At 44.2% G+C, this 18,922-nt stretch overlaps 1 protein-coding gene across 1 annotated transcript in view; it reads left to right on the top strand.

Moving 5' to 3' along the window:
- Vsnl1 (visinin-like 1) overlaps window positions 1–17,675 on the top strand; it is a 120,836-nt gene extending 103,161 nt beyond the window's left edge. Inside the window, 2 exon segments of the mRNA NM_012686.2 lie at window positions 11,666–11,881; window positions 16,412–17,675. Of these exon segments, the coding sequence (NP_036818.2) occupies window positions 11,666–11,881; window positions 16,412–16,609 (414 nt within the window). The 3' untranslated portion in view covers window positions 16,610–17,675.
- Window positions 17,676–18,922: the final 1,247 nt, after the last annotated feature.

Genomic DNA, 18,922 nt, shown 5'->3' with positions numbered 1-18,922 from the left:
TGATCCATTAAAAGTATGTGCTTTCTGGGCTGGAGAGATGGCTCAGCGGTTAAGAGCACTGGCTGCTCTTCCAGAGGTCCTGAGTTCAATTCCCAGCGACCACATGGTGGCTCACAACCATCTGTAATGGGATTCTATGCCATGCCCCTCTTCTGGTGTGTCTGAAGACAGCTACAGTGTATCCTATACCTGGAAATAAATAATTCTTTAAAAAAAAAAAGTATGTGCTTTCAAACTTTCAATCACCAGGCCTTGGTTTCTTGAGTTCTGGAATTGTAGGCACACCCAACTGCATCTGTCTGTTTCTCTGCCTGTTTATTTTATATTTTACTTAGAATCAGAAAAATAAATTTAAAAATTATAACTGGAAGGAATCCTGAAGCTTCTTTGATTTATCCCTCTCTTTATATCCAGAGTAACATGAGTCTTAGAGGTAAGCCACGCCTTGATACCCTGTCACTTCCTTTCTTCTATAGCATGTGGCATCCTTACAACAGGCATGTAGAAAGCACGTATCTCATGTGCCGGACTGACTCTGAGAGGAAGGGAAGATACAATAAAGAACGAAATATAAAACGTTCCTTAGTCATAAGGTGATTTTGCTCTTCCCATGGTAAGAATCCCAAAGGGAAGAAAACTTGGAAATGAGTTTGTCTGGGTTTCCCACAGGCTATATGGAGCTCCCATCATCCCATTTAGGACATGTGTCCTAATGTGTCCTCTGACCCAAGAATCAAACTCTCTTCTCTAGAAATTTACAAGATTTCAAGACTTACTGACTTTCAAGATCAGTTCTTTTCTAAAAACCCAGTGTCATGTGCAAGAACCATAAAAAAGCAGATTGCATTGCAATAAACACAATGCCAGGGAGGCTTGATTAAGAAAACATGTATATTATTACAAAGAGCAAGGAGATGGAGCAGCTCTGAAACCTGAGTAGCCCTCCGAGTGGAGAAGGGGGATTGTACCCCCAGTCACTTTCCTAGAAGCTTGGGTGTTTTGGATGTGCCATGATTACATCTACCCACAGGAGGGCAGACCTATGAAGGCTTCTCCTTCATAGTCTCCAGCTAGGCCTCCCTCTTGGCCATACATCTTAGAGCCAGATCCCAACAGGCTCCTGTGAGTGTCCATTGAATGAACACATAAACAAGAAAGTGGGTTTGAACTCACCATCTCTAATTAAGGGGATCTCTCTCTCTCTCTCTCTCTCTCTCTCTCTCTCTCTCACCTCCCACCACCACTTGATAGAGAGCGCGTGCTGTTCTAGGATGATTCATCTCCCATGAATCATCAAATAAGTAATGACAATGAGGCTTGAGGCAAATGGTAAGCCCTCCTTAGCACAGCTGACTTCAGGAGCATTCAGAACACACTTCTCCCCTTGCATTGCCCATTGAGTAAGACTGCAAGTGGTGCCACCTGTCTGAGCTAACTTGCTATGCTGTTTCTTACTCATTGAAGACCTATTGTGTGCCTGGCTTAGTACCAGGCACCAGAGATTAAAGTGGTGGCAAAAATCATTCACCGCTCTATTTAGCTCACAGAGGATATAAGTCAGCAGTCCTGTGGGCACTTCACAACTATAACTGTTATCGAAGACTGGACTGCACACAGTGACTGCAGAAGATTGACCTGACCCAGGAGCTCAAAACTGAGCATGGGGTGGACAGAGGGTAAAAAGGGGCTTTTCAGACAATGGCAGTAGGAGGACAATGTTACACACACACACAAACACACACACACACACACACAGAGAGAGAGAGAGAGAGAGAGAGAGAGAGAGAGAGAGAGAGAGACGGGGAGAGGGACAGAGACAGAGATAGACATGCACAGCAGGGCAGTAGCCAGAGGGCACAGCAAGAGCCTCGAGGAGTAACAAGCCCCAGGAAAAGGGCCCATAAACTGAACACAAAGGTTCAGATGGCAGCTGGATACCTGATAGGACCCTTGCTTCCTCTGGAGTTATGGAGAGATTGGACTGGAGACCTAAGAGTAGACATGCAGGAAAGAGGTCAGAGATAGCAATGTCCCATGTCAGTGGAGTTAACAGAGAGGCCAAGGCATTGAGACCATGTCCTGGGTTAGACCTCATGGAATTGGAAAGCTGGTGGCCAAAACTAAAAAACCAGGTTAGCCTCAAGGTCTTGTCAACCATCAGCCCAATGTATGTACACTGAGGTTTATTAGGACATGGCTTCTCCCTCCAGGCATCATATAATCATCCTGTCCTCTCTGGGAGTAAAGACTCTGGACCTGGAAGCCATGGAAGTTACCAGAATAGTACACGATGGGTAGGTCTATGGTAATGGTAAGGAAGCTGTATATACTCCATAATGGAAGGAAGGGAGTGGGTCACATGACCCGCAGCTGGGATCCCAGGCATCATTTTCCTCTTATTCCCTACCCCTAAGCTGCAAGTGATCTTGGAAGATGTTAGGACTCGCAAATGGTACTGCAGCCTCTCTGAGATCAGCCTCCATGATGAGATGAGACTTTGAGGTTCCTTTCTTTTAGATGATTTTTAGCTTGTGTTTTCTGTCAAGTTGACATAAAACTAGCCATTGCAATTGACCTCTTGTCAAGATGACACACAAACTCATCACTGTTAAGCCAGTCTTTCCCTTCTCATTTATCCCCAAAATCTCAAATTGAAAATGTAAATAACTTTTTAAAATTCCCACAATCATTACAAATTCAAAATATTAAAAGTTCAGTTCCCTTACCTAGTCTCTTTGGAAAAAAATTCAAAATCTCCCTTTTTTAATTGGATATTTTTTTATTTACATTTTAAATGCTATTCCCTTTCCCAGTTTCCCGGACATAAGCCCCCCATCCCATCCCCCTCCCCTTCTTCTATAAGGGTTTTCCCCCTCCCTAACCATCCCCCCTTCCTGCCCTACCCTTGACATTCCCCTGCAATGAGGTATCCAGCCTTTGCAGGACCAAGGGCTTCTCCTTCTATTGGTGCCTAACAAGGCCATCCTCTGCTACATATGCAGCTGGAGCCATGGGTGAGTCCATGTATAGCCTTTGAGTAGTGGTTTAGTCCCTGGGAACTCTGGTTGTTTGGCATTGTTGTTCTTATGGGGTTGCAAGCCACTTAATCTCTTTCAATCCTTTCTCTAATTCCTCCAACAGGGACCCTGTTCTCAGTTCAATGGTTTGCTGCTAGCATTCACCTCTGTATTTGACATGCTCTGGCTGTGTCTCTCAGGAGACAGCTATATCCAGCTCCTGTCAGCAAACACTTCTTATTTTCATCAATCTTATCTAGTTTTGGTAACTATATATATATATATATATATATATATATATATATATGAGATCTGTATGCCCATGTGGGGCAGGTTCTGAAATGGCCATTCCTTTAGTCTCTGCTCCAAACTTTGCCTCCATATCCCCTCTATGAATATTTTTGTTCCCCCTTTTAAGTAGGAGTGAAGCATCCACACTTTGGTCATCCTTCTTGAGCTTCATGTGGTCTGTGAATTGTATTTTGGGCAATTAAAGCTTTTGGGCTAATATCCACTTATCAGTGAGTGCATACCATGTGTGTTTTTCTTTGAGTTACCTCAATCAGGATGATATTTTCTAGTTCAATCCATTTGCCTATGAATTTCATAAAGTCATTGTTTTTGATAGCTGAGTAATATTCCATTGTATAGATGTACCACATTTTCTGTATCCATTCCTCTGTTGAAGGGCATCTGGGTTCTTTCCAGCTTCTGGCTATTATAAATAAGGCTGCTATGAACATAGTGGAGCACGTGTCTTTGTTGAATGTTGGAGCATCTTTTGGGTATATGCCAGGAGAAGTATAGCTGGGTCCTCAGGTAGTTCAATGTCCAATTTTCTGAGGAACCTTCAGACTGATTTCCAGAGTGGTTGTACCAGTTTGCAATCCACCAACAATGGAGGAGTGTTCCTCTTTCTTTAGCATCTGCCAAAATCTCTTTTTAAAAGGTCAAAATCTCTCCACTATGGGAGCTCATGTAAAACTTAAAAATATTCTCTTACTTTAAGAGGGAATAGCAAAGCAAAACCACACTCCAAGAGGGTAAGTAATTAAATGCCCTACTTCTGGGCTCTACTCACGATCTTCTGGGCTCCTTCAAAGGGCTTGATTCACTTCTCTGGCTCTACACCATAGCTACTATTGTTATTGGTAGCCATCCCACGGTACTGGCATCTTCGAAATGTCAATGTCATCTGCTGAAACCAAGCTAAACTTTTACCAGTAGCCTCTCCTGGGCTCTCTCCAGGAACTTCCATCCTGCCACACAGTGCCAAGCCTCAGCTGTTCTCCATGATCCCTTCATGGCTTCAAAATTAGCACCACTTGGGTCCTTATTTATGCTACCAAGTTCAACTGCCAGCACTTGGCCGTGTGTAGAACACAGCTTCTGTGTGCTGACCCTCAGGAAACACTTTCTAGAAGATTTCAGTGATGCTGGACTCTTTTTAATCATTTTTAATTTCTCAGCTCCAACTGACCAGCCTCGAGTATCCTAGGAAAGCAAAGGTTTCACTTCATAGTTCTGCCATCTTGTTAATCACAGCCAATTCTTCAGCCCCAGTTAACCAGAACCACAGATCTTAGTTCAAAATAACAAATGGCCCTGATCGTCTTTAAACTTCCCTGTCAAACTTCACAGACCAGGCCTCCATCATCTGCCTTGCCCTCAACATTCTTATCTTCCAAGTCCTTACAAAATAGCCCACTGAGATCTCAACACTGCATGGCTTTTCTAGTTCAAAATCCTAATGTCCTTCCTCAATCCTACCCAGAACAACATGGTAAGGTCTGTCACAGCCATGCCACACTACCCTGGTACCAACTCCTCTTAGTTAAAGTTACTATGCCATGATGAAACACTGACTAAAGCAGCTTGGGGAGGAAAGGGTTTATTTGGCTTACATTTCCACATCTTTAGTCCATTACACCAAAGGATGTCAGGACAGGAACTCTAACGGGGCAGGAATCTGGGGTCAGGAGCTGATGCAGAGGCCATGAAGAGATGATTCTTTATGGCTTGTTCGTCACAGCTTGCTTAGCCTGCTTTCTTATAGAACCCAGGACTACCAACCCAGGGATGGAACCACCCACATTGATCTGGGCCCTCCTCCGTCAATCATTTATTAAGAGAATGTTCCCAGAGCAAACCCAGTACTTGAGAGGCAGAGGCAGGCCAATTTCTATGAGTTGGAGGACAGCCTAGGGTACAGAGTGAGCTCCAGAACAACCAGGGCTACACAAAGAAACCCTGACTACAGAAACAAGGAAAGAAAGAGAGAGAGAGAGAGAGAGAGAGAGAGAGAGAGAGAGAGAGAGAGAGAGAGAGAAGGAAAGGAAGGAAGGAAGGAAGGAAGGAAGGAAGGAAGGAAGGAAGGAAGGAAGAAAAAAAAGAGGAAAAGAAAATGCCCTACAGGCTTGCTTACAGCTCAAATTTATGGAGGCATTTTCTTAATTGAGGTTCTCAATTATCGTGTGTCAAGTTGACCTAAAACTACACATTACAAGCCATTACTATGCCTGTGTTTGTAGGTGTGTGGATGTTCAAGAGGCTGAGATGTAGCACAGTGGCAGGCACTGCTCTCCCTAATCTGAGTTCAGTTCACAGCACTGAGTTCACAGAACAGAAGGGACAATGGGTGGTCATCTTAATAACAACTGAGACCCGTGCTTGGGTGGAGTGTTGTTCTCTTCCATGGCCCAGTGTAGCACAGCCACCCAGAGGTCTCTTCTCTTTGGTTCCATCTTGACCTCTGCTCCAGACTGACTAACTTACAGAATCCAATTCTGTGGTCTGAGGGCTGTACATATAGTCTTCAGTTAGAAGACGGGGAGCTGGCAGAGTCCTGCAACGCCCTTGGTGCACACACTCCTGGCACAATACATCAGCCATCACAGGAGGCTGGGGCAGGGCCAGGTCTGGCTTGTACAGTGCTTCCCATTTCAGGCCAGCTAAAGGATTCAAGGGGGACTGGCATGTCTCATTACTTCTAGATGGGTGAGACATATTCTGTCAGCAACTAGGAGCAGAGGAGAGCTGAGTGAGAGACAGCAGCCTGCATGGAAGGCTTAGTGCTTTGAGACCATTTCTGGAGAAAGACAGGCTGTTAACATGACTTACATTAAGAACAGAAAGGCTGGGGGCCTCAGCACGCACGTGCGCATGCATACACAAGCACACACACACACACACACACACACACATAATGTTTATTAAAGAATTAATCAGAATGAGATATTATAAACACCAAATATTAAGGAAAATGATTTTTAATACTAAATTAATAGTTTTTAATTTTTATTTTTCTTGGATATTTTATGTATTTACATTTCAAATGTTATCCCCTTTCCCCCTCTCCCATATCCCCTCCCCCCTTCCCCTACTTCTAAGAGGATGCTCCCACTCCCACCCACCCACTCCCTTGAAGCCTCAGCACCTCTTAGAGATAGTGCACCTTTCAGCCTTCACTGCTGGGTAGACCCCGCAAAGAAATGCAGAGATAACCCCTGTCTCAGGAAAAGCTTCTGCTATAGAGCTAATTGGTTCTACAAAGACTCCTATTTCTACCAGAGAGAGAAGCAAAGACCATAGGCATTTCGTAGGGTCTCCTTTCCTGAGTGTTACTCTCCCTGGGGTAGGGCTGTGCAGTTCACACAGTAGAGATTTGTGTGGTCCTGAAACTCTAGGCAATGCAGAAGATCAAAGGATAGTTAAGCCTGGTGGTAAGGTGAAAGGAAGTGACCACTCATTTCCCTAAAGTTTAAAACTCATAATTTTCCGTTTGCCCCCCTCATCCGTGAATTTATATACAATTTGTATTTTGTACTTATTGATGAAGTAGTTAATTAATATCTTCTCTTAATTAATTTTTTTATTGCTGTGATGAGACACCATGACCAAGGCAGCTTATAGAAGAAAGAGTTTATTGGGGCTTACGGTTTCAGAGGGTGAGCCCATGACTATTGTGGTGGTCAGGGGAGGGGACAAAGCACTTGGCAGATAGGCCTGGTGCTGGACCAGTAGTTGAGAGTTCACACCTAGATTCACAAGCACCAGGCAGCGAACAAATAGGAATGGCAGCGTGGACTTTTGAAATCTCAAGTGACATTCATCTACCAACAAGGCCTAAGCCTTCCCAAACTAGTTCCACCAAATAGGTAGGGATCAAGCATCTGAATACATTAACCTATTGGGACCATTCTTATTCAAGCTACCAGAAATCCCTCCACTGTCATTAATGCTTGCTTTGTTTCCATTTGTGTTACCAACAGTTAATACAAGGTTGACACATAGTAGCTGCTCATGAAATGTTTTGAAAATTAAAGAATGAACCCGTCTTAGAAATAATCCTGGGTTGCATTCTAGTGTTTCTCTGAAGCACATACATGCTGCCAGCAGGTGGCGACAAACACAGCAGAGAATTCCAGGCTTTGGGGATGAGGGAAGCTAGGAATTATATAACGTTTCCACAAACGACGATTTCTGTTTATTGCCTCAACCAACTCCTGATTATGAGAATCACAAAGTGAGATAGAAGTGGCTGGCTGGATCTCAGTTCGAATCCTGCTTCTTACAGCCTAGATCTTATACAAACTCCCTAATCTTTCAAGCTTTGACTACTTATCCATAAAATAGATAGATAGATAGATAGATAGATAGATAGATAGATAGATAGATAGATAGATAGATAGATAGATAGATAGATAGGTAGGTAGGTAGGTAGGTAGGTAGGTAGGTAGGTAGGTAGGTAGATAGATAGATAGATAGATAGATAGATAGATAGATAGATAGATAAAATGGGGAAGTGGGGTTAAGACAAGATTTCTCTGTGTAGCCTTGGCTGTCCTGGAACTCAGACCGTAGGCCAGGCAGGTCTTGAACTCACAGAGATCTGTCTGTCTGCCTCCTGAGTGTACCACCTCTGCCCAGATCTAAAATAAAATTGGTAATACCAGGCTTTATTATAAGGATTAAATGAGGTAACAATAGTATCCTATACAGACATATAGGCATAATCTCAATGCTTGTTTCAAAAGCCAGTAGTGTGTGGTGCATGCCTGCCGTCCTAGCACTTGGGAGAAGGAAGCAGGCAGACAGATTAAGCGTTCGAGGTCAGCCTAGGATACAGGGGAACCCTATTCTAAAATAGTAACAAAAAAATTCAATCAGTGAAAATGGCTTCATATCAATAGTTAATATAGAAGTTGAAGAAATATATAAATATGGAAGTGCAGAGAAGTCAAGAGTAATATTAGGAGAAAGAAAAACTACGCTCAGGCCCTGTTCTTCACTGAGAGAAATAGGTTGGAGTTCAAGCCCCTGCTTTCTTCTTGGAGAGACTTGAACAGACTGTGGTTCCGTTTTTCCATAATGATCTGTCTGAGATTAGACCAAGCCATCAAAAGGAGAGTTATTCTCTGATAAGAAAAGCTCAGAACATGACAGAAGGAGTTTTCCGAGGAAATGGTCACTCCAGACATGAGACGGCTGTCCAGCCAATGCTTCCTCCACAGCAAGTGCACGGCCCCCCAGAGTCAGTAAATGGACCTTCTTCAAGGCACATGTAATTTTTATAGTCCAAAATCTGGGATCGATTTTTTTTCCCTCTCAAGAATTTCCAGTTCTAAATTAATTTTTAATATACTGACCTGCAGTGTCCAGCTATTTTTAGATAAAGCTGTCAGCTATCTCTTAACTTAAAGTATACTGAGAGACGTAAAAAGGTGAAATGATCACCTTGCCAGAAATGAGGGGGGAAAGGAAAGTGCCCAGTGTTCTCTGGTGGTGGCGTAAAGGCTGCTGGATAAACCACCCTGTGTGTGGGGGAGGGTGGGGGGACCGGGGGAATCTTGGAAGGGTTTGCTCTGCTCCATTCTAGGGCCAGCTCTCAAACACCAAACCTCCCTACAAGCAGAGCACATCAATAATACTTGCCTATAAAGGGACAACCTCCACTGGTGCCCATCACCCACAAAAGCAAGCATGCACCTTAGAATGTGTCAGGTATACATTCCCTCCTTCCCACAGGCAGAACCTGGCATCCAGACCTCATGTTCAAGTCCCTCAGTAGCTAGAGGAGAGACGGGTAAGAATCCTACTGAGCAGGTCACAAGGAAGTAAGCACTCTCCTGCAGAACCCCTTCCAAAGGTCCCCCGATCTCTGTTCAGCCCACGTTTTACCTCTCAACAGTTCACAGAGTCCACGGCATACTCCAGATGATTTGGGCAGTGACTGTGAAGTCGAGGCACACATGGACTTCAAGCTGTTGGTCTCTGCATCCCCAATGTCTAGGATGCCCAACGTCCAGGCTGGTACTCAAAAATGAAGCCTTGGGATTTTGATTAAGGACTGATAAGTTAGGAAAAACGGGATACGGTTGGGGAGCAAGGAAACGGAGGCCAATGCTGGCCCCCAGGACCACATAAAGTTAAGTTTGATAGCTGGGTGTAGTGGCACAGGTCTGTAAACCCGATTCTTACAAAGCAGAAGCCGATGAGTTCATGGCTAGCCTGGTGAGTGAGTACCAGGTCAGCAGGGTTGCAAAGTGAGACCCTGTCTCAAGAGAAATTGAGGGAAGGGGAAGAATATGAAAGCAATAAGTGGTTTTGAAGTTTGTATCTTCTGTGGTAATGAAAAACAAAAACAAGTGCCCTTCTTTTAAGACACTAAATGTTGGGGTGATTTTTGTTACACAATGACAGAAATAGGAACAGAATAGAGAAGTGACAGCTACTGGGCCAGGTGATCCTCAACCTTCCTAAAGCCATGACCCTTTAACTTCTTTTTCATGTGCATTGGTGTTTGCCTGCATGTATGTCAGTGTGAGGATGTCAGTGTCTGGAACTGGAGTTACATACAGTTGTGAGCTGCTCTGTGGGTGCTGGGAATTGAACCCTCATCCTCTGGAAGAGCAGCCAGTGCTCTTAACCGCCGAGCCATCTCTCTAGCCCCCAGGTGTTACCCTTTAATATAGTTCCTCATGTTATAGTGATCCCAACCATAAAACTGTTTTTGTTGCTACTCTATAACTATAATTTTGCTACTATTATGAATCATAACATAAATGTCTGTGTTTCCCTTTGGTTTTAGGCAACCCCTGTGGAAAGGTCATTCCACAACCCCCAACAAAAAAGTCCTGACCCACAAGTTGAGAATCAATATACTAGAACCAGTCTGCAGTAGCCTCTCCTGCCCCTATAATGCTGTGTAGGCCATACACATAGAGTTCTCATATGAAAAGGCCTATTTTATTTCTATGGTGAATTTTCTTTTTCCAATTAAAAATTATTTTATTATTAATCTATGCATGCCTTGCATGATATATGATGTGTATATGAGTGTGGGCACACAGGTGGCATAGCATGTAGGTGGAGGTCAAGAGGACAACTTTTGGGAATCAGTTCTCTCTCCTCTTTACTTGAGCTCCTGGGATCAAATTTGTGTCGTACGGCAAGCACCTTTACCCACTAAGCCATCTTGATAGACCTGGAGGAAGTTCATCTATGTCTCAGTGTGCTTCTGGGTATGGGAAGAAGAGGGTGGATAGGGCATAGGAGAACCTAGCAGATAAGGACAAGTTGTATATCCATAGCCCTAGGGTCAATGAGGCCAAGGGGACAGATAGGCTAAAGCGAGCACACTGGTGGCCATCAGAGTAGTGGCTGCTCACATGGTTCTCCCACTCAAGCAAAACCTAGGGCAGGAACAGCAGAGGTCAACCCTGTGCTCTGCCGATGACTCGTACTTATGATATAGTCACCCAGAATGCAAGCAGACCTTCTGTGCAAGCTTTGGACAGTGCAGTTTGCTTTTGGTTTGGTTTGGGGTCATGAGATACATGTATCTTGCGGTCAGTGCTCAGAACTGCCTGCTGTTCGTGGCACACCGGGGATCCTGTCTTAGGGGCACCAGGACCACTGTGAACTGACTCTCAAGGTCTCAGCCGTACCTCTCCTCTGCTCCTTGTGTCCATTCTGTCACCCACACAGCCTGTTGCCTGCTGGCTCTGTGAAGAAAGCTCTTTATGTCTCTCTCACACAAGTGAAGCCTAGTCATGTTCTATTTTTAATGGCTCTTTAAATGTCTGCTCTGCAAAAGAAAAGTCCCTGTTTCAAAAACAAAACAAAACAACTGGAATCTCACCCAGGGAGGTGACACATTGTGTCATGGCATGACACATGCATGATGACACATGATGACACATGACAGATGCAGAAAACTGGTCCCTGCATCCTGTGGTGTGATGACCTAAAGGAACCTAGAAATTTATGTTGCATTGCCCCATGTGGCCTGCTACCTGCCTCTGTCCTGCCCCGGAGGTGACTAGCAGAACTACAAAAAGTGAGGTGTTGAATGACTGGACCTCATCCAACCGGAAGTCACTTGTCCCCACAGGAAATGGTCTATGCTCATGCTCAAGGAAAGTGGAGAGAAGGCCTCCCCTTCTGCCTCCCTTCCCATGTTATCAGCCCAATGCATTCTGCTGACAGATTAAGCCCACACAGTCTCCAACCACGCTCCGTAGCTAGGCTGCACTGTAATGAGCATCGTATGAGCCTCTGCCCATTCTCGATGCAAACTCTACCCTGCGCCTCTCTGCACCTTACTTACTCCCGCTCCTGACCTGTGACTTGTGTCTTCTTTGCAGTTCTTCCCCTATGGAGATGCCTCCAAGTTCGCTCAGCACGCCTTCCGCACCTTCGACAAGAATGGTGATGGCACCATCGACTTCCGAGAGTTCATCTGTGCTCTGTCCATCACCTCCAGAGGCAGCTTTGAGCAGAAACTGAACTGGGCTTTCAACATGTATGATCTGGATGGTGACGGCAAGATCACCAGGGTGGAGATGCTGGAGATTATCGAGGTGGGTCTTCTAGAGGGGACACAAGGTAGTGGGCAGGGAAGATCCCCATCCTAGACACGCATTCCTCTCAGTCTCCGGGAGCTCTGCTAGTTATGCACCAAGCTTTGGTTTTTCCCACCGTGTCCCCATTGTAGTGCAGGGCAGGGCAGTTGCAGAGCCAAAAGTAGGGCATTCCTGTAACTAAAACTAGTGTTTCAGCCATTTACTTAGTACAAGGCCTTGAACAAAACGTGGGCTTTCTGGGAGCAAAGGGTATTTATTATCTAGTCAGCCTCTAGTTCCTATTCTTGTTGGACCCTGCTGAACATGGCAATCCCTTCCTTATACCATTTTGAACTGGGTCGGAGCCCAGTACAGCCAGCAGCTGTGGGGGTCCCCTCATCTCACCCCACTCCACCCCCATAAGATTCAATGGAATCCTGAGATCTTTTCCAGTTGTGTTGCCTACTGCTCTGGTTAGATCATCAATCAATATTTCTTCTTGTGCTGCCTCCTGGGATATGCCAGTCCCCTTAGCGTTCTCATAGTGCTTCATCTCTCCTGAGTTTCTCCTCTTTGAGCCCAGGATGCACCTTCTACTCTACTCACATCTTACTTCCCACCAAGCCTTCCTTCCAGTAACCCTTCCCAAATGCACGCATATTATCCCAACACAGTCTAACCTGACCAAGAAGGGGCCTTTTTTAGCATTTAACACTGCTGCAGGTCACCCTTTGTATATACTGTATAACAGAACATAGGTCCTATATTACCCAGACCCTGAATCAGTGCCTCGAACCTAACAGGCACTTAGAACCGATGGATGTATTGATGTCTTTAAATTGGATGGTCTTAGTGTGCAGGCCCATCACTGTAGTAGCCACTAAAGCCCAGGGAGAGAAATAAGCTTATCATGGGCAAGATGGAGCTGGAATAAAGGTAGAAGACAGCAGCCCAGGGAACTCCCCACATTATACCACTCGACTTCCTAGGCAGCCAGTAGTCCTTCACCTAACCCACCCCTCTACCCTACTCTGCCCACTTCTGAAGTTGGATGCTTTGATTACACACCCTCTTTCTTGGTATGTGCAGTCACTTATCCTCCTCTGGCTTTTCCTGCTGTGTCTTCAGTGCCTACAAGAGCTCTCCAAGGGGCCTACCAAATAGTACCTTAGTTCTCTAATCGGGTGCTTATTTATGAGGCTAGCTACAGTCGAAAGATTCTGAGGGCGGGGCCTTGTTTTCTCATCTCCCTCCAGTTCAACCCTATTTTCCTTTTCACATGCAGCTTGGCTCTCTCCAACCTCACCTTCCCAGTGGGTTTTTCCAGGTTTCTTCTTTTTCAACCTCTTGCCACATTTCCTCCCCTAATGACCAATCCCATTATTCCCTAAACTTTTTCTCAAATTGTCGTTAATGTCCTTCAGCCAAAGATCAACAAAAACATACCTGCTGTTGCACAACTCACACTACTTATTAATCAAGGCAAAAAGAGGTACACTGGCTACTAGTTAGGGTTACCATTGCTGTGATGAAACACCATGACTAAAGGAACTTGTGGAGAGAAGGGTTATTTTGACTTACACTTTCACATCTGTAGACCATCGTCAAAGGAAGTCAGGGAAGGAAATCAAACAGGGCTGGAATCTGGTAGCAGGGCTGACCATGGAGGAATGCTGCTTACTGGCTTGCTCCTCGTGGCTTGCTTAGTCGCATTTCTTATAGAAACCAAACCACACTGGCTGGGCCTTGCTCATCAATCACTAATTAAGAAAAGTCTTATAGCTGAATTGTCCGGAGGAACTTGAGGTCCTCCTTTCAGATTACTCCAGCATTTGTGACTAGCCAGGAAAGCTATGTTTCTCACTGTTGTGACTATACACCTGCCAAAAGCATCTTAAAGGAAGAGAGGTTTGGGCTGGAGAGATGGCTCAGAGGTTGAGAGCAATGATTGCTCTTCCAGAGGTCCTGAGTTCAATTCCCAGCAACCACATGGTGCCTCACAGCCATTTATAGTAAGATCTGGTGCCCTGTCAGGCAGCTATATATGCAGAACACTGTGTATGTAATAAATAAATAGATCTTTAAAAAAAAAAAAAGGAAGAGAGGTTTACTCTGGCTCAGAGTTTGTTACAATCCTTCAAGGAATGGAAGGCGGGAGGCAAGAGCTTAAAGCAGTTGGTCACATTGCAGCCAGTTCTGAAGCACAGGCTAAGTACTGACACTCTGCTTGCTTTCTCTTTAGATTTGGTACAGAGCCCCATCCTAGAGAAAGGTGCTGCCCACAGCTAAAGTGGATCTTTGCACCTCAAACTAACGTGTTAGAAAATTCCCTCATGGATGCACAGAGACTTGTCTCCTACGTGATTCTCATCCGTCCAGATTGGCAGTGAATGCTAACCATCACCTAGGTTTTCAGTATTCATAGGGTGGTAGATTTGGTAGGGTGATTCAGAAAGGGTGCAAGGAAGGATCGGTCACTCTGTACTGGGTGCTGTCACACAATGGAGAAGGGAGAGGAGAAACCTCTTTGATTCGGTATCTTGACAAATCCCACCTTTGAAAAAGATCAACAGTACTGAGGATAAAGCTGTGATTACTTTAAAAAAAAAAGTGGCAATAATTCATCTTAGGGCAATGATTCTCAACCTTTCTAACGCCATGACCCTTTAATACAGTTCCTCATGTGGTGATAACCTCAACCATGAAATTATTGGGATATCTGCTATGGAACCCTCAAAGGGTTCCTTGACTTAACCACCCTCAACTCACAGGTTGAGAACTTCTGTCTTAGAGGGGGTTGGGGATCCATCACTTCCTGTGGCTTGGACAATGTGCTGTCTTGTTCAGACATGATTTACAGACTGTCTTTACATGATCTGCCCTGGCCACAGGTTTTCTATGAAACCGTGTTTGACTAGAGAGCAGCAGGTCTGGCGAGGAGGTTCAGATGAGCCCCAGGAGCACTAAGGTCCCCTGGGGTAACACCGGGCCTACCTAGACAATGGCAGTCACTTCTCTTTCTCAGCCACGGGGTTCTCCTGTTTCTTCTCTTTTCTAGCTCATTCTTTCTCCCTTAAACCCTGGGCATTCCCTTATCCTTTTGGTTGTGAGCCTAGCCCTTAATGGCGGAGTTGACTCTCTAGCCCAACCCTGTGCATTCTTCACACAAGGTTTTGTGGCTGGACTTCTCATCTGGTTGGGGCAGGGAACCTCTTTTTTGCATGTTTAATCGTTTTTACCGGCTTCTGGACATAGTGAATGTGGCACGGTAATATTTGTATGGTACCTGAAGTCTTTCCACTCTGGGTGGATAGACCCTTTCCTGTGTAAGACAGGACTTACCCATGAATTTAAATGAACAAAGGCATAGAATCAATGTGAGTACAAGTCAAAAGGGGCATTTTTCAGAAGACTGAGCCCTAAGGCATGGAAATGTTTAGAAAAAACCATGGCGATGAGTCAGTAAAGCATATTGGGAGTGATTGGCAGGGCTAAAAGCTTACCTTACAAGCATGGGGATCCAAGTTCCATCCCTAGCACCCATGTAAAAATGCTAAACTCGGTGGCACACACTAAAACCTTTCCAGAAAAGGTGTCCTGGGCCTCTAGGCACAGATGTGTAGATCTTTTCTGAGGATCCCACCGAGATCTGGCTATCTACATCCCCGGCTTCAGCCTATGTAACCATCCCTACCTCCTCACATTCAATGGGCTGGAATATTCCCACTAAAGGATCGCAACTCAGAAGAAGCCACCACAGATAAAATTTCAGGACCAGCCAATATGAAACACCCCATCTCCATCAACCTATCCAATTAAAGGGAATTGTTTCTTTTAGCTAATATTTGTTGAAGCTTTATTATTCGACAAGCATAGCAGTGCTAAGTCCTGAAGAAGTGAGAAAAACACAGGATTTCTATCTAGTCCCTAGTACACTCTGGTGAGGAAGACAATGCAATTGCAGTAACTGTCTTCGTTAGGGTTTCCATTGCTGTGATAAAACACCATGACCAATTAGCAAATTGGGGAGAAATGGTTTACTTCATCTTACCCATCCTGGTAATGGTCTACTATTAAGGGAAGTCAAGGCAGAAACTCAAGGAGAGCAGAAACCTAGAGGTCTCAAATGACTGGGAGCTACTGAGGAATGCTGCTTACTGGCTTGCTCCTCATGGCTTACTCAGCCTGCTGTCTTATACCATCACCTGACCCCTGTGTGCTAGACACATCCTATTGATATTAATAATAACAAAAATCATACAAGTAATCTAATGGAGGTATTTTCTCAACTGATGTTCCTCTTTTCAAATAACTCAGGCTTATGACAAGTTGACAGAAACTAGCTAGCACAATAATAAAGTGTGTGTTATATTCCACCGAGGAAAGGTACTTGTTGCCATGGGAACTTAGAACATGAAAAGTGAACCTCTGAGGGGAAAGGGAAACTAAGTTTGGGAGGATAAACAGGATCTAATTAGGTGAAGGGAGACAGGAAGAGCAAACTCCTGGGTTTCTTGTAATGCCGCCTACCATGTTCTTTTTCCCAAGGCTATCTACAAGATGGTGGGCACTGTGATCATGATGAAAATGAATGAGGATGGCCTCACGCCAGAACAGCGAGTGGACAAGATTTTCAGCAAGATGGATAAGAACAAAGATGACCAGATTACATTGGATGAATTCAAAGAAGCTGCAAAAAGCGACCCTTCCATTGTATTACTCCTGCAGTGCGACATTCAGAAATGAGCTGATGTCAATGCTATGGACTGCACAGAAGTCTTGATGTTCCATTCAGTCTGCAGCTACACACACACACACACACACACACACACACACACACACACACTACACACACACACAATTGCTTGGACTACCTATAAATGGACTTGCTTCTTGTGTTTGAAACACTTGTGTGCATGAGAATGTCATTTGCTAATGAATTTTAAAAGCATATATTATAAAAACCCAACAACCGGCCACAATGTGATATGTGTAATATCATTTCATCAAATTACATCTTCCTCCAAAGCCTGGGCAGAAGCGTGCTGCAAAGAATTCTATGATTTCTTGTACATGTTTTGCTAATGCTTGTGTCTCCTTGATTATATAATATTAGTAGCACTGAGACCCCCCACGGTAATGTAACTTATTATGGGCTGCGTCACCATTCTCCTGTAAAATAGTACTGGACAGACACAGGAGGGGCCCTTGGCTTCCTGTCTGGCCCACATACAATACACAGCTTGTATTATCAGTGAATATAAATGTACTACATTTGCATGCCTTTGGGTTTGCCTTAATTCTTACCTCATTTGTAACCTCTCGATCTGGAAAGAGCTGTTTTGGATGAATGCAGTATACAACTTAAAAATCCTGCTAAACTATTCATTAAGTATAACTATCTATATATCTATAGACACAAAGGTATTATATATTGAACATAAAAACATAATAATGGGAATGTATTGATTTGTTTGACGTTTCAGAGGCTTCCAGAAAGGTGGCAATAGATGTCCCAAATAAATTTCTAATATTTGATTTAGTCCCCTAATTATTAATTTACCATTTTCAGCTCAATGTTCATAGGGGTCAGCTAGTGATGACTTACTAAATCTACCCTTACACACATCTTTGGAATTTGCAGAATGACTGAAGGGGGGGGGGGAAGGAAAGTCACTTTCCAACTTGTCATCCAGCCCCTCCCCCAAAGAGGGCTAATTAATATGGCATGTAACATTTAAAGAAAACAGGAGATTTGTTCATTCTGGAAAACAATGCTCATTATGTGACAATAAACTTTATCTCAGTGTGACTTTGGTGCCAACAATGCCTTATGTTCTATACAACTCTGAGGAGGTGCATTTAGTGGGTGGGTAGGATCGTCCAAAATAAGTTAAAAGTAAAAAGTGTACTATGTTTTTTTCTTTTTCTTTTTAAGAGTTATTTATCTATTTTATGTATGAGTACACTGTCGCTGTCTTCAGAGACACCAGAAAAGGGCATCAGATCCCATTACAGATGGTTGTGAGCCACAATGTATTTGCTGGGAATTGAACTCAGGACCTCTGGAAGAACAGTCAGTGCTCTTAACTGCTGAGCCATCTCTCCAGCCCTACTTTTTATTTTTCATGATGGAACAAAACTGACCCTTCTGACCTTGGGGAGTCGGGGGAGAGATGTCACCCAGAACTCTAAATTGGGCTGGCATTTTCAGACCATGCCTGGGGATGTTCAGCGTCTTCACGCAGTGCAGTCCACTTGCGTTTCCTCTGATGAATTGCTCAAGATTTGAACTGTACACTAGCTAATAGCCTTTCAGGGGCAGCTGCTGTGACTACAGAACAAAAACAAACAAACCAAAAACTAACCACCTACATGAGAAATCTCTTTCAATTAAAATAACTTGTGTGGAGTCCATGCTTACTTTTATCAAACACTGCAGCATTCTTTCCTTGATCCAAAGCACTCTTAACGGGAGTGCATTTTTCCCCATAACCATTTTTCGTTGTTTTAGAACTACCAAATGACTAGTCAGAAAATAATGATACCATCCACCCAATTCATTCCACAAGTAATTATGACTAAGCGAAGCTAGTAGGACAGCAAGGTACCTAGACTCTGCCCCGAGAGCACATCTCCATGAGTGAACAGAAGCCCTTGCACCTTGAACCCCTGTACATGTGAAGAAGTAAGGCAGAGAATGTCTGAGATTCTCTACCTTTCAGTACTGTTTTTTCTCAGCAAGGGCAGCATGGGTAAACCAGGAGAGCCACCTGGTTACACAAGGCTCTGGCCATTCATAACAAATCTTTGCTGACTACCTATTATGCACCCAACACTAGTTAGTGTGTGTGTGTGTGTGTGTGTGTGTGTGTGTGTGTGTGTGTGCGCGCGCACGCGCACGTGTGTACAGACTATACATGCTCATGAATGTCAAACTCCAAGACACGAAGAAAAACACAGCAAGATAAGAGCAAGGAATAGGGATGGGATATGGTGGTGGCTTTTTCCAGTAGGGGGGTGGCATTTGGAGTAAGACCACTGAGAAGGATCAGAGTG

This window comes from Rattus norvegicus, chromosome 6, assembly GCF_036323735.1.
Source record: "Rattus norvegicus strain BN/NHsdMcwi chromosome 6, GRCr8, whole genome shotgun sequence".
NCBI classification, from domain to species: domain Eukaryota; kingdom Metazoa; phylum Chordata; class Mammalia; order Rodentia; family Muridae; genus Rattus; species Rattus norvegicus.
Note: the sequence above shows the minus strand (reverse complement) of the source record. Positions and strands in the feature narration are given on the sequence as shown.